The 16639-nt window shown below is 48.0% G+C and overlaps 1 protein-coding gene across 1 annotated transcript in view; it reads left to right on the forward strand.

Annotated features, from left to right (window-relative positions):
• The window catches only part of LOC105853498 (putative uncharacterized protein FLJ46204), a 99153-nt gene extending 83723 nt beyond the window's left edge, over positions 1 to 15430 (forward strand). The window contains 2 exon segments of the mRNA XM_012723455.1: positions 14456 to 14679; positions 15355 to 15430. Coding sequence (XP_012578909.1) covers positions 14456 to 14679; positions 15355 to 15430 — 300 coding nt within the window.
• The last annotated feature ends 1209 nt before the right edge of the window (positions 15431 to 16639 follow it).

Genomic DNA, 16639 nt, shown 5'->3' on the forward strand with positions numbered 1-16639 from the left:
GGAGGTGACCACAGGGCGCGGCAGACCTGTCCTGACCCGCCCGCTGCTCCCCTCAGCAATGTGCTTCCTCGATCTGCCTGTTCTGCTCCCCACTCTGTCTCTGGTGAAGCCTCTCACTGCCCCTGAGTCTCTGGCCTGTACCCCAGTTCTGTATGCACAAATAAATAAATCTTTTAAAAAAAAAGTTCCTTTGCAAATATAGAATCAGGAAAAAAAAAAAAAGGTAATGATAATAAAGTAAAAATCAAACCCATCAGGCAACTATCAATCAGAGACATTGTTCTGGGGGGAGGAGAAGGAGCAGAACAGAGGTGGGAAGAGCCCAAGGGATGACGGTGATGGTGCACGGGGTGGGGGTGGGGGAATTTCGCGGGAAACCATACGTCGTACAAAAATGAAGGCTGAGGTAATGAAGGTATTTTAAAAACTGAAAAAAAAAATAAGGTGGATGTTGATTCTTGCAACCACAACAAAATAAATAAAACAAATTTAAGATTAAAAAAAAAAAGTCCCTCTGCATAAATGTGCTCCCTCTGCCTATCCCAACCGCTCCCAACCGCCAGGTCTTTGGGGGGCTGCTGACGAGGTGGCCTCTCTCCCAGCCGGGTCTGGCCAACAGGCCCCCAGCACGGCGGGCTCTGTGCTCCTGCCCAGAGATGCAGAGATGCAGCCCGGCATGGCTGGAAGCCTGTGGCGTGAAAGGCCGCCCCCCAGGATACGGCTCCCCGGCCCTCCGTCTGCTGTCTCCTCTGACCGCTGACCTCCCAGCAGGTGGTGGAGCGCCAGCGCCTGTCCACTTCCCCCACCTCCCACCCAGCCCCGCTGCACGGTGGGAGTCGGGTTCCGATGAGACAGAAAGCCGGGCGAGACCGGGCCGCCAGAGCCGTCCGCGAGGGCTGTCCGGCGTCCTGGTTCTCACGTGGAAGCTCCCCGGGGACCCCCTCGCTGGCTCGGCCTCGCCCTTACGCAGCCGCGGCGCGGGGCAGCTCCTGTGGTGCCCCAATCCCTCACGCTTGCGCCGTGTCCTCCCAAAGGCCGCGAGCGGGTGGACACGCCCGGGTGTGCCTGTGTCGGGAAAGATGCACTTGTCTGTGCACGCACCTTTCCCCAAGGGCCGACCTGTGCCAGAGACTGGTCTAGTTTCTGGAGATGCCATGGTGAGTAAGCCAGCATCTTTTCTCTTAGTATCTAAAGTGTGAACTGATAAAGCGTTTAAGTCAAACTGTGGCGGATGACGGGAGGGAATGAAGGACAGGTCGTGGCAGCGGGGCTGGGGGCAGGCACTGGGGAGGAGTCTTCTGAGGAGGAGACAGTTAGACTCCAGCTAGAGACTGAGAAGTGTCCCGAGGGTGAGGCATCGAGGGGAACCTCACAGCAGAGGGAACAGAATGTGCAAAACACTTGTGGGCGAACAGGCCTGGATGTGCCTGGGGTCAAGGCAACCAGCAGCCTGGAGGTGGCTTCTCCAAGAGAAGTGAGGTCAGGCGAGGTCAGACAGGCAGGTCTGGGTCACCCACGCAGAGCCTGAGGGTAATTTTTCGATTTGTCCACTCAAGCTCTTTGGTATTTATTCCTTCCACAGATGAGTCCTAATTTCTCCCTTACACTGCACTGGACAGGTAATGGCTAGAATGGAAGTGACAGTGAGTGACACACAAAGTTGGGACTGAGAAACGCACCGTGGCTTCCTCTCGCTGTCTTGGGTCACTTGCTGTGGAGGAGTCAGATGCTGTGTGGTGAGCGAGCTCAAGGAGCCAAGACCACCAGCGAAGCTGCTTCTGAAGGTTTCACCCACAGGGCTGGTGAGGCACCGAGTTTATTTATTGTTTATTGTTGCAAGCGGCTACACACCTTGGGTTAGCTGGTTAAGCAGCGTTGGTAACTGATGCTCAGTAGGCCATGTTAAGGAAACTCATTTTTTTCATAGGTGGAAGGAGAAGTCTTTGAAGTGGTTTAAGGAGGGTCATCACATGGTCAGGTTTTTTTTTTATGATGATCCCTTTGGTTGCTGAATGAAGAGCAGTTTGGAGCTGGTCAAAGTTGAAGGGGTGAGACCTTGGGAGGCCAGAGAGAATGACATAATCAGCCCAAACTGACTTTCTACCCGTTTTTAGACACTGGGCTGGCGCGGGGTCAAGGACTCAGTGGTCTGTCCTTATCACCAGGGTCTGGCTCTCTCACCTGAGTCCCGCCTCTCTGGACTCATTGGTTTGTCTCCAGGCTAACTTCTTTCATGGGGAACAGAGAGGATTCTGGGAGCCACATGTAGAAATGACAGCCCAGAAGAAGCCAAGGCCACCTCTTCCTCAGGAGCGAGAGAGACTTGTCGGGCAGCCATGGGGGATGAGGGGGCCTCCGACTCCCACCTCACTGGTCAGACTGCATCGCACACTGTGACTAATCTGGGGAGAGGAGGGCCACTATCAGCTCAGGCTAGAGCCTGGTGGCCCACAGAGGCACAGGGGCCGTGAGGTGCAGGGAAGCAGATGGGTTGGAAATATATTCTGGAAGCCAGGAGAGAGAAAAGAAGCATGCATCGTCCTTACTTACTTCTTTCTTTTTGTGTGAACAACGAAGAGTGTAGATGTTCTGTTTTCTAAGATGAGAAGCCTGGGGGAAGCCAGGAATCTGCTGCTTCTCTGAGTGACTCATTGGTTGGTAACCACCACCATACCCCTGCAGTAGTCAGTGCTTGGCTCCTGAGGTGGGGTCACCAGTGGGATGCCTACCACCACAGCAGACTGGCCAGAGGGGTACCTTCTGTCAAAGGCTGTTCTAACTAAACCAAAACTGCAGAGGTTTCTTTCTTACTAAGAAGACTTGCTTTAGTGAACATTGCTAATGCCATTAATTGATACTGTAAATTGTGGCATGGATTTAAGGAGCGCTCACATCATTTCTGTGCAGTGGACACTTTCATTAGCTGTCTCGGCGACCAGACACATTACTCCAACCACTTCCATGAATAATAATGACAGGAACATTTGCCTCTAGGTTATGCTTTCTATTTTTAAAGCTCTTTGCCACATTAATGAATTGATCCATAAAGTGCATAAAAGCTATGTGAAATAAATAGATTCATCATGTTTTTAGACCCTATATTATGTTAAATGCCCTCAAGACCAGAATTCTAGGTGACAACTTAGCCTGTGGGCCGTTCTGGAATCCCTATTGTGTTCCAGGCTGAGAGTGTGATTATGGTAACAGGTGCTCTGTCAGTTTCTATGACTCTAGAAGGAATAGGCTTAGCTTTACTCAGCTAAGGAAGTGAACTACACTCTAGGAAAAATGGAATTTTCCTTTCTGGCATTTTTTTCTTGTTAGAAAGGATGATGAGAAAAATCACTTCGGCCCTTGAGTCCTGGGATTTTACACAAAACTTGAGAACTGACATCCGATTGGCCCTTACTGGGCTGTACCCTGGAGAGTTCCAAAAGTCTGAGCACAAATTGCAGTGATACTGGATTTGCTTGACGAGAAGTTCCTTGTTTGTCTGTAGATCAACTAAATATGCCCCCCCCACCCTTAATAGTTTAAAATTTAATTTAACATTCCCTTACTTTGTTTTTTTCTATCTCAAATGAACGTGCTAGCTTGTTTTTGTTCCTGTGATGTTTCCTACAGAGACACTAGGACTTTGAAGAGTGCTTGGCATTGACAAAAATTAAATGATATTTATTATATGCATGGATGACATCTCCCTCCTGCTTGAAGTTTTTCTCACCAATTACCTCTCCTTCCCCAGAATTCCAATTATCCTAAATTTTACACAATAAATTCTCCTTGCTTTGGGCTTCACTGTATAAAACTCGTAATTTAAATTTTACCAGACTCTGCGATCCTTGAGTCTAGGAACAATTTTGTTGTATTTTTCCTGCAGCCAATCTCTCCTGCTCAGATGAAGGAGGCCCACTGAATGCTGAAAGGTCAGCTGATTGAAGGGTAAGGCAGGTAGAAATTCAAAGAGGGCTTCAGAAGTTTGGTAAATTCCTAGGCAGAGGCCTCAGCTCTGCATCGAGGCAGCTTTGTGTGTGATTGAGTCGTGTTATAAAATTGTCAGTTTTGTGTATGTGGCTTGGAACCGACATTTGCTGCCGCTTCACACCCTCAGGAAATGCCCCACAGTCAAAGTGGTGTATTTTTAAGAGAAACCAGCAACCAAAAAAGATGCAGAAAACGTTAAGTTATAACATGTGCTCTCCACCCACGAAAGATGAGAACAGATCTTGGTGGTGAAGAAATTGCCGGGTGGACACAGTGGCCGGGGTGAGGGGCAGGAAGCATAGAGAAACCGTCTTGTAGCAGCAGTCTGGTGGCTTTGCTCTTGAGGGTGTGTGAAAAGGATCCGCATAAATGTGATCAAAAATGAGGAAGATGCTTTTGTTATTAAATATCTTTGGGATGGGGTTGGCTGCTTGCTGCATTCACTAAAGACAGGGCTTACATTGTCTCCAAAGAGGCATTAAGTGAAGCCGCATTTGCCATTCATGAGGGGTCCAGAATGCCCGACAGTTTCCAAGAGCTGGATTGTCTGAGCACTGGCAAGGTCAAATGTGGTTTTAGGGCCCCGTGAATCTCACTCTGTAGAGAGACACCCTTTGGAACAAAAGCCAAAATGGATTATTTTAGTTGCTCTATCTCATACAAGTGAATTTTCTTTTTTGAGGAGCTCAGAAAACTGTCAGAATGGCTCCTGAGATGTCTTGAAAAGTGTTGGAACGGATTTAGTTGCCGTTTCTCCTCAATCTTCTCTGTCTTTTCTTGTCTTTACAACTTGCACCATTTGGAAGATGACTCACCAGTTCTTTTGAGGCTTATCTGATGTTTTCTCATGATTCAAATGCGTATTTGGTAAACATATGCATTTTGGCAAGAATACTACAAATGATGGGCAATCACATCGTGGGGATTCTTCTTTTTTTTTTTATGCATAGAGAACTGGGGTACAGGCCAGAGGTGCAGGGGCGGTGAGAGGCTTCACCAGAGACAGAGTGGGGAGCAGAACAGCCAACTGATGAAGGACACTGCTGAGGGGAGCTAAAGCTACTTCAACATGAATTAGACCCATGTGGGTCACCTCCGGGCAGGGGTCTAATTCATGTTGAAGTGGCTTTAGCTTCTCATTGCTGTGCTTTAGCCTGCTGCACCACCAGGGAGGGCCTGGGGAATCTTCTTTTTAAGTGAAAAAAATGTTAGTTTATTTTTGAATGAAATAGAGTGGTTTTGTTAAATTTTTTGACAGTGTAGGGTCCCGCCCCTCAGGTGTGGACGCTGTACGTCTGCCACCAAAGCACCTGTAGTATTCACGGTAGTCTGGTGATCTCCCCCCTTTTGGGTCCAGACCCATCCTGTGGATGCTGTAGATCTATGGTCAGCTTATAAGGGCTGATTTTAAGTGTGTTTTTGCCTGACCCCTCCCATGGTTTCTCTCGAGTCCACATTTAGTGACACCACTAAGTAGTTATCTTTCTCCTCCCAGTTTACTGCTGCTTAGCATAAGGCCTTCCAATTCCATTCATGTTGCTGCAAATGGCATGCATTTACCTTTTGATGGCTGAGTAGTATTTCGCCCAAGCCACTCTTCTATTTTAGGTTGTTTCCATATCTTGGCCATTGGAAGCAATGCTTCAATACACACAGGAGTGCAGGTTTCACACCAGGAGGTTTCTGAGCTTGGCTTGTCTTGTTACTGGCCCTCTTTACCTTGACTACCTTGGTTAAGGTGTCTTCTGCTTATTGTTTCCACTGTCTTTTGCTTTGTACATGAACAGTATCTTGAGGGAGGTCCTTTGAGACTAAGCATATTCTGTGTGCCCGCTGTCACCATAATGTACCATATGTTCCAGAAGCATCTGAAAGTGCCTCTTATCTGCAACAGTTAAGAGTTTGCCTTTTATTACCATCAAGTTTTCTTTGTCCTTTTACATGTATTAATTGAAACTTTATTCTAAGCAAGAGCAGTGTTTTCTTCTCCCCAATCAACTGATTAACATATGAAGTAATGGGGGGGGGAGGGAAGAAAGATTGGTTGGTAAATCACCGTGTTAACCTAAGTCGGTATGGCCTCGGTTATCTATTCTGTCTAATGATGTACCAGCCTGTGATGTCATTTATTTTGTGGCTCTATTTTTCCACTTTGGCCACTAGGAGCCCCTTTGACCTGGCTCTTCCACTCCATCAACAAGCTTTCCATTTCTGAACACCCCCTTATTTCTTCCAGATGTTTCTTCCAACCTTCGCTTGTCCTCTCCCTGCCCATCGTCACTGGGATTAGCCACGGGACACCGACTTACCACTTTTAGGCTTGATCCCTTTTGCTTAGAAACATCAGCCCAAGAGTAACTAGGAGAATTACAGGATGGCCCTTGACATCCACGAGGTGGGTCAGAGATCCTCTCACACATGCGGCTGTGACTAGAAGCCCGCTGGAGACCTGTTTCTAACAGGTGAGGGAGGGACCTGCTCTCAGGCTGGGAAGATGGGACGGAGCTCCATGATTTAAAAATGCAGACTACTACAATAGAACTGAAGTAGACTGGGGAAAAAGACACCCAGAAATGATGCTATGGTGCTGCTGACACTTTCCCTCCCGATCACTTTCACTCATTGTATTTGGCTCTCCAGTGAGGTGAGGGCTACTTCATGGGGGTAAGAAACAGCACAAGATAAGGTATCTCGGTTCTTGGAAAATGGTGATCTGAACCTGGTTCTGGGAAGTGAGTCCCCTGGGGTGCTGGGATTCCCATACACTATGCTGATGACTAAGTGATGCCAGACATCTGGATGGCTCAGACACGGAGCTCATTGCCTACGTGTCCTCTCTGTGCTTGTTCCAGATGTTCAGAATCACAGAGACACCGTTTCTGTGTTTAGAATATTAGGGAAGAAAAGGTTTTTGTTTTCCTTTCAAATCATATGTATTTCCAAATCATGTGGAATTTAGCACTGGGCTCTTCAAGTTTGCGTACCTGGAATATCCATTGAGAAGGAGCGTCTTAGAATGTGTGCCTCCCTGAGCAGTGACCCCCAAGTTTTCCTGTCGGAACCAAGAGTAGACATCTACTGTCCTTTGGTGTCCAGGCAATTGTTTTCTCATTCTGTATCAATCTGGCCAGTTTGAGTTGTGGTGTTTACCTTCCCTCTGGCTGTGGGTATGGGCAAAGGATCACATCTTGTTAATCTTGGATCCTTTCTCTGTCTGTGGTTATTGTGCAAAACTAGCTATAATATTTGTATTTCTGGACCCTGCTTGACCTGGGCTGGACCACTGGACTTCCTAGTCAAGTGAACCAACAAGTTCCTCCTCTGTGTGAATTAGTGGAGTTGGGTTTCTGTCTCTGTGGCCCTGCTCTCAGGGACGTCCACGCTACCTGCTCGATGGAGACAATCAATAAATGCATGTTGGGTGAATCCACATGGGGGTAAATACAGCCCGGGTTTCCCCCATCCAAGTAGGAATCTAGTTTCGATTTCTTCTCAATGGTCATTTATCAGGGCACAAGAGAAACATGGCAGGTGGAACAGTTTATTTTGAATTCTAAGTGAGCTGCGACATAACTCAAAGGACACGAAGAAAGACAACCAAGGTATCTGAATAATCCCAAATCTGGATAATTAGCCTGAATGCTTAGCATTACCAGAAATTCCACTGTTCATGATCCCTTTGTTCAGCCAATAGTTACAATCTGTCTCATTTTATTACATCAGATTTATAATGAGAAAGAAACGAATTTAAAAAAGAGCTCATTTTTTATCATACATCTACATGCCAACCTTGAGGCACGCCAGGTCCAGGCAGGACCAGCTCATGGGGTGCCACCTACCATGCCCAGAAGGTCCTGCGCTTGGTCTAAGGCTCCACTATCACCTCCTTGAAACTCTGAATTGTTCTGGACAATGGGCCACAGAGTTGTCACTTGTCACTGGGTCTCGAAATATTCTGTAACCAGTCCCGCAGGACAGTTTGTCAGTTTCCTCTCTGCTTAATCTTCACGTCTGCCCAAGGGCATTGAGGAGGACCTGGATGCGTGATGGCCTGAGGTCACACTGCAGAGCTCATGTCTGGCTGAGCTCCCAGGGACCCGCACCCAGCCCCAGAGAGACACGGAAGGCTCAGGGTGGAGCGAACTTGAGGCTTCGCTAAAGCCCACATGTGTCATTGGACTTGAAACTTCCTCAATTCTTTTTATGTGTTGGTCTTTTTATTTCTTGAGGGTCTAATATTTGTTAAACACTTTCCATGAATGTTTTCATTCAACAACAGTCACTGAACCGAGTCCCTGTTCCAGCCTCAGAACTGCCAGCGAATAAGTAGACAGGGCACCAGCTTTCACAGAGCTACGCTGCACGTGTGTACATATTTGTGTACATGTATATGTGTGCGCGTTGGTGTGCATGTATGTATGGGCATCTGTGGGTGTGGGGCTAAGGGGAGGGACAGGACGAGTTGGCCATGAACGATGGTGGTGCAGCATGTAGCCATCACAATGGAAGAAATACACAGGTGACACAAGCTATGCAACGGCTATCGTCTGACAGATTCCGGATAGCTCGGGAAAAGCTCTGAAATATCAGAATTTCCACTGCTAACTTATGTTATGACCTCCCTTTTTTGTATAATCGTAATATCAAAAAATATTGTAGCAACATCAGTTTGTAACTGGCTTGCCTTAGCTCTAAATTGGCTACTTGGCCTGGGCAAAGTACAAGCTGAGCTGCTCCTGGGCAGGAAATTCCTTTGACTGAAGACAAAAGGCCAGCTCCTGGAGAGATAAGACCCCAGAGCATCAAGACTCCTGGAAAACTTCTTTGGTCTTTTGACAAAAAGCGATTCTTAAGATAACTCTCAGGGCATAAGGACCCATGGACAATTTCCCAACATTAACAACACAGGTTTTGCTTAATGCACAACTATGTAACTTCTTCTTAATTTACTCTTTTCCTAAAACTATCACTAACTACTCTCTGCTAATCTTATTTAACCTCTTCCTAAACAAACACTAGCTACTCCTTGCTAACCTAAATTAGCCATTAGCTTCTCTTTAGGCTATCACTGACGACTATGCTAACACAATTTATTCCTTCCCTAGGACTCTTAAATCCTTTGCTAACAGCTCATCCTTTCCCAGACCCTGATCCTTTAAAGTCACAGTTAAACATCCATATACATGAAAGTTATCGCAAAGATGTATAGTACAGTGTGCCATAAAGTAGAAGGAAAAAGATGCATTGTTCCCCTCTTCCTTTGAAACTTTTATGTAAGTTTCTTATTAACTTACCTAAGGCATTATTGTAACTAAATCTTGCTAAACAGTATAAATAAAGACCTGCAAAAAGATGAGCAGGAAGATTTGCACCCAACTCCAACTCCCGTGTCTTCCTCACTCCCTCTCCCCTTCTTGGAATCTCTGCACGCCGACGCCGTCCCATCTTAGGGTCCTGCCTGTCCTGCCTCCAGACACCTCAAAAGTTGGAGCTGGTCTCTGACACACAGGTGTTTGGTGAACACAGGGTAGGTGGGGATGATGTCTCCAAGTCCATTGTCCACCCCTAGGAATCAGCTTACTCGGCCCCTCGGCAGAAACAAGGACGAGGGAAGGCACCCATGGGGCCGCACCTATCTCTCTTCACGAAGGCTCACTCCGTGGGGACCAGACAGTCCTAGGGAGGTCAAGAGACTGGCAGCTTTGCAGCTAGTGGGAAACTGAATCAAATTCTGTCTGCAGAGCAGCTGTAATTGATCTCTGCACTCTGGTCTCCCAGAGCAGGACGCTGATGAAAGACTTTGAGATGGTGGCAGCTGGGAAGGGGCAAACCCAAAAATCTGAATTGAGGTCTCTCTGAGCACATCAATGTCTACTGCAAATTCGTGCATATTTTCCAGTTTTCTGCTCCCCTCTATTGCTTCCCCACACACATTTTGTATCCCAGGGACCATGGCATACGTCCTAGCGGGCAACTGTGAAGCGATTTGCGTATGCCACTGGGCAATTCGATTACTGATGCCACCTCACCTGGTACGATGGCTCCTCACCTCAAATGTGGGGGTTCCGGTGCCCCGAGAGATGAGGACATTGGCTTGCACAGTGGCACCTACTGCTTACCTGGGGTCACATGCAGCTGGTCAGGGGGCTCTGATAAAGGGGGTGACCCACTGTCACCTAGAATTGATCCATGCCCTTGGAAAGCCCTGTCCCAGTCACTGAGTACACTAGGAAACTGAGCTGGGCTGGGGAAAGTGTGACTCGGTTTCCTCATCTAACCAAATGGAAAATCCACTGTCAGAGTTCCATCTGGTTTTCGGTGAGTTCCATCTTCCTCTAGATCCTGTAGAAGAAAGAAACCTTTGCATTCCCCGGCATTGCGTGAAATGACTTTGGCTGGATTTTCAAGTAGGGATAGCTAATCATAATAACTATGGATGTTTAAATGCGGGGCACATTCATTTGAATGGTCACTATTGCTGTCATCATACATGATAATAAAATGACTTAGACCACCAGCATGTACTGGTAGTATTGCTAAATGCATCAAAATTTACATTTTTGCTTTTTTCAGACTACCCATTTCAGGGTGTTATAGATGACTACTGGGTTACAGCATAGCTTGATTGCTTTTGGAAGAGATCTGAAATAAGTGTGAGCAAAGTGTGATTCTTAAAATAAATTACAAAGATCCATTTATGACAAAGCTTGACTTTCAGGATAAAAAAAAATAGCTCTATGTCAAGAGCTTAGTGTTCTAAATGACAAGGTTGAGTTAATAACAACGACCCAAAGAACAGCCACTTCTGACTTCTGATGTAGTGAAAGCACAGACGTAAGCTTTAAGGGGCGTATCTGTGACTATGAGGCGGTAAGCAGTTTGTTTCTGCTGTTAGTCACTGGGGTGACCGTTAATGAAGTGCCTTTGCCAACACATCAGATGTGTCTCCAGGGACGACGCACTGGACTTCCTGAGGGTAGGAAGTATGAAGAGTCCCGTCGGCGGATGTTGTTGGGGTTGGACCAGCGGCCTCTCCTTAGGAGTGACCATTTCTTGATGTAATATAGATGGGTGTTCCCGTGTGTACAGTGCTTTTAGGGATGGAGGCTGGATGGCCACCGAGAAGCAATTTTACTGATATTCTTTCTTTTACTATTCTCCTCTGCTCCCCCAAACCATCATCACCATCATCGCCTTCATTGTCATCATCAGCAGCAACAGCACCCTGTTTGCTCTGCATCTGAGTCCGCTCCAGGCTGTAGGAAGATGACTCAAAACTCACTCCTGGGTGAGGGCTGCCATCCATTTGACACTGGTCAGCTGAAGAGTGAGGCCTCCAGGAAGACAGTGAGTTTGCTGTCCCTCCTTCTGTGTCGTCTCTGGGTCCCTGACTTGCTCTTACAACATTTTCTTCCCTGCATTCCGTGTCTTTAGATGCGGCCTCTCTTTCATTTTGCTCTTCGTCAATAATGCCACGGTGACCTTGTTGCAGGTGACCACTGGCCACTTCGCAGCTCACTTGGCAAGAGCTACAGGCTTACCCAACGTAACCGACGAGGCCGGGCACTAGGTCGCGGCGCAGGTGTGTGAGAATGATGCTGGTTCCTCGCCCTCCTCCCCATCCCCCCTCAGCCCATTGTTAGGATGTCGCAGACAACAGGAAAACAGAGAAAAGTGCCACTGTCCCTTCTCCCCAAAGAAGACACTTTGAAACTGGCTCCTGAGCAGAAGCTGCAATGTTCGCTGAACTGCCCTCTTATCCACGCCAGGCAGCAGTAGGCAGTCACAACAAATTGGGTCAAAAATCATTTTCCTGTTTCTTGTCTTTGCCAGAGCAGTGCGTGCGCGTGTGTGTGTGTGTGTGTGTGTGTGTGTGGTGGAGCAAACGTGCAATAAAAATGAGGAATCTTCTTCTCATGAACATTTAAACACACACCTGCTCCCTAATTGCCATGACCTCGAAAACTCTGAGCTCAGCAACCAGGTCACCGTTCCAGAATACCTACGGGCCGCGTGCCTGGGCTGAATGTCCTCCCTCATTCTCTTCAGATAATCACAGCTGAGCCTGAAATGCCGGGGGTGATTCTTTCCCATGGGCTCTGTGTTATCCCGAGAGCCAGTTTCAGCAGTACGCTTAGGTCAAGGTCACCCATCAAGGTCATTCCGTGCTGTTGCCAGGCACGTATTGATAGCACCCACATGCTTTCTGCTCCAAAGGCCACAGCTTTCTGTGATCAAATCATACTCCGTTTGCATTGAGAATTTGTGTTCAGACCAGGGTGTGGTGGGAGAAGCACCCCTCACCCCATCCTCTACACCCCACTTCTCTTCCAGGCCAAGCGCGGGTTTGAGTTTCTGGGTCATTGGGTAACGCCTGCCCTCTGCCCCGTCTGGCAGGCCACCTTTGGTGGGGGCTGCCTTAGCACAGGCGTGTTTGGTAACTTGAGGAAGAGATGGAGCAATCAGTGATCTTCTTGCCTATCTATTGCTCCCAGCTGCTTGCCCGAGTGGCCATCTTGAATTGATTGCCCAGCCACACAGTCAGCAGTGAGCCAGTGCCAATCCGCCTGCCAGCAGATGGCTCCAAGTGAGCTCATTGTTTTGACAGTTTCACAAAAGAACCCCAAACAGCCTGAACAAACCCTTACACATGTTGGATCAGCTGCAACAGTTGTGAGATGAAAAATGAACTTGAACCAAAACTTGGGGAGCTATGAACACCGCGGCGGGTCTCTGACTCCTCAAGTCCGGGGATACTCCAAGCGAGATTGGATTCCCTGCCAGCCTCTCCTCTGCGCTGGGTATTGGAACTGCTTGGGTGGCAGTGATGATCAGATGGGGGGAAGACGATGACCTCAAACCTCAGTGATTGCAAGCTCCATTGAAAAGCGTCTTGGCAGCCTGGATGCTGATATTCTTGGAACACCCCGTGCTTTCACTAATTCCAAGAGTATATGTGTAACAAGTCACATGACCCTACAGTAACACTGGAAATTCATAGAATTGGAGCATCCACCGGGACTATTTATCACTTGGGTTGGGACATTGGGGAGGCACCAGTCTTTTCTAGTTCTCCGCAAGGACAACCACGGTGTCTTGGCTTCCAGAGCCAGTGTCCCTTGACGGCCAGCTCCATCCAGGCGCCGACCCAGCTCGATGGATTCTCTCAGGCTTGCATCACAGAAGGCCCCTCCCCCAGTTTAGATCTGTGTGCTCAGCAGAACGGGGCCCAAACCAGTCACATTTTCTTTCTGCAGTAGTAAGAACACTGGGTTAGAATTGTGATGTCCACCCTTAGGTTCCAGTTCAGGACACTTGTGGAGATGAAAAGCCAGACTTGGGGTTTATATTGGTTTCCTCAGGTTGCCAGAGCAAAGTGCCACATGCAGAAATTTTTTTGGTCACGGTTCAGGAGGCCAGGAGGCCAGTATCAGACGAGCTTGTCCTTTCTTGTGGACTTTGGGCTCAGGGGAGACTGTTCTATGCCTCTCTTTGGTGGTTGCTAGACATCCCTGGTGTCTTGGCTTGTGGGCCCATATGCCAGTCTCTGCCTCCCTTTCTTCATGGTGTTCTCTCTGGGTGCCTCTGTGTGCAAATGTCTCTCCTCTTACTTGGACAACAATCATTGCATTGGGTTCGCCCTGGCCAGTGTGGGCACATTTAACTTTATATCTGTGAAGACCCTGTTTCCAAATAAGCTCATGTTCACTGGTCCTGGGTCAGCGCTTGAACATATCTCCTTGGTGGACACAGTTCAGTCCACTCCAGGGCACATCTCCCAGTCCATTCCTGTGCTGCCCAGCCAGCTCTCTGGGGCCTTTCCAGATTCTGGAATTTCTAGTCCTGCATCTCCTCATCCACGGAGTAAGTGCACTGAGTAGACAATCTCTGAACTTGCTCTCTGCTGACGTGATCCTGGGTATTCCTGGGTATGTGCTGGGATCAGTAGTGAACCAGAAGGGACTCAGATTTCAAATGTGAATTTCAGGTGCTTTGAATAGTTCACTCCCCAACTGGACAAGTTTGGTGAAACGTCTTACTGCAAAGCACTCACACGCCGGCCCTGCAGACACAGGTGTAGGCGGTTATGGTAGGAGTGCCGGCGTCACGTTATGTATGCATCAGCGTACCTGTTCTCATTTTACCCTTCTCTCCTCGCCACCCCGAGTATGGGCGACTTAAAGAAAAACCCATGATCTTAAAGGGCAGAGTAGGGCGAAGCCACTCACACAGCTCTGGGGACCTGCCCAGATGGCTGGGCCAAGTTAGTAACTGAGGGTAATGAGAGCTTGGGAGCGGAGGGGGAAGTGAGGTGATCTCAGTCCCTGTTCTCTGTTACTCCTGTTACTCTCTAGAGTGATGTTTGCCCCATCACTTCCAGCTTTTTGTTCCTTGTCTTCCCTAGTCCGGATTGCACGGCCGGGCCTCACCCTCAGACGGACTTCCGCTCATGCCCTCCCTTCTGCTCCAGCCCCCGCCACACTGGCTATTCACCGCGGTGCACCACCTGTTGCAGGTGCTCCCGCCTCGCGTGCACACGAGCCAGGTGCAGCCACGCAAAGATGATGAGGATGCAGACGCCTCCTCAAGGCCGAATGCAGAGCTTGGAGCAGGGGACCAGCACCCAATCACCCCACCACCCACCCCACCCCGCTGGCACCAGGGCGACTTCCAGGGGGAGACCACGGACTCAAGGTAGGGGGCGCCACCCGCCCACACAGCCGTTCGGGGTGGCGAGGCCCTTCCGCCAGAGGGGCGGCAGCGGAACCGCTTGTGGGTTGTCTGAAAGCGCCGCCTGCACCCCAGTGGAGAGTGAATGAGGAGGGCGGTGGTGAAGATGTGTCTGCTGCCCCTGGCTCGTCCCACAAATTCAGCTTGGCCTTAGAAGTGAATGTAAACACGAGGCCAGGAACAGTCCCCTCCCTGGGGCCATCTGCTTATAACTCTCTAAAGCCTGTGTAAACACGAAGGAGGTTAAAATACATGCCGTGACGCGTCTTTCTGATCCTGAAGACGCTTGGCTAACAATGTGCATTTGCTTCTGGGCCGGTAATGGACAGGTTTGGGGCAGACAAGGGTGCAGCCCTCGACACTCACCTGGTGGGGGCATAGACTGTAAATGTGGGTGGTGTGTCTGGCGGGTGGGGAGCTCTTATAATCCTTCACTGATTAATACTGTTCAAGGCCGTGGTCTGCTCAGCGAGACTGGTGGTGGTGGTGGTTGGGGGGTGGTGGTGGGAAGGGTGGGCTCAAGCCAGCCCTGGACTCCAAATCTCAGGCAGCTAATCCTGTCTGATCAGAACCATCCTTCCCTCTAAGAATCACCCACTTTCCCCAGGCACCCGCTGTGAATCCCTGACATCTTTCCAGGAAGTGGATGAGTACCCTGTACACTGTGATTGGTGCTTTGTTCATCATCATCACCATCCTACTACTTTACCGTTGACTATAATACTTTACCATGCACAAGCTATTCGGGCTTTGTGGTAATTCGGGGCGTTGCCACAGGATCTGCCTGTAGTGGCTGTGGATTGACACTTCATGATCATACAAAGTCCACAGTAGAGTTCACGTGGCATTGTGCATTCTGTGGGGCTGGCCAGATGTATAATGACACATAGCCATCATAATAGTGTCATGCAGAGGATTTTTGCTGCCCTAAAATCTCTCTCTCTCTCTCAACCTTGGCAGTCTCTGACCTTTTAGACATTCCCATGGTTGCTTTGCCTACAATGTCATATAGTTGGAATTCCAGCTTGTAGTTTCTTCAGATTGCTTCTTTCATTTAATAATGTACATTGAAGTTTCCTCGGTGTCTTCTCTTGACTTGATAGGTCCGTTTTTCCTATTTCATAGGAAAAATAATATTTTAATATTCCCTAGTCTGGATGCACCACAGTTCATCTATCCACTTCTGAAGGACATTTTGGTTATTTCTAAGTTTTGGCAGTTATGTGTAAAGCTGCTGTAACATCCATGTATGGACATTTTTGTGGACTTAAGTTTTGCATTTGCTTGGGTAATTACTGAGCAGCATGATGGCTAGATTCTATGGTGCAGTTTTGTTTGATAAGATACTGCCTATCTCCAAAGTGGCAATGCCATTCTGCATTCCTGCTAGCAGTGGATGCTCCAACTCCTTGTCTGCACTTGGCTTTGTCAGTGTTACAGAATTTGGCCATTCTAAGTGGGGCATGGTATCTCATTGTTACTTTAATCTGCATTTCCATGATGTGGAATACCTTTTCACTAGGTTATTTGCCACCTCTGTATTTCTGTTGGTGAGGTGTCAATAAAGGTCTGTCTGCCTATTTCTAAACTGGGTTACTTATTTCCTTACTGCTGAGCTTTAAGAGTACTTTGTGTATTTTGCATAATATTTACTGGATATGTCTTTTGCAAATATTTCCTACTAGCCTGTGTTTGTCTTCTCATTCTCTTAACATGTCTTTTGCAAAGCAGGAGTTTGTTTTTTATCTGAACGAATTCCAGTTTATCAATTATTCGTTTGATAGATTGTGTATTTGGCACTGTATTTAAAATTGCATCAGCATACACAAGATCATCTAGGAGACCATATTATATTATCTAGGGGTTTTATAGTGATACATTTTACCTTTAGGTCTATGATCCATTTTGGGTTAAGTTTTGTCAA

This window comes from Condylura cristata, unplaced genomic scaffold (assembly GCF_000260355.1).
Source record: "Condylura cristata isolate star-nosed mole 26May11 unplaced genomic scaffold, ConCri1.0 scaffold00011, whole genome shotgun sequence".
In the NCBI taxonomy this organism is placed as follows: Eukaryota; Metazoa; Chordata; class Mammalia; order Eulipotyphla; family Talpidae; genus Condylura; species Condylura cristata.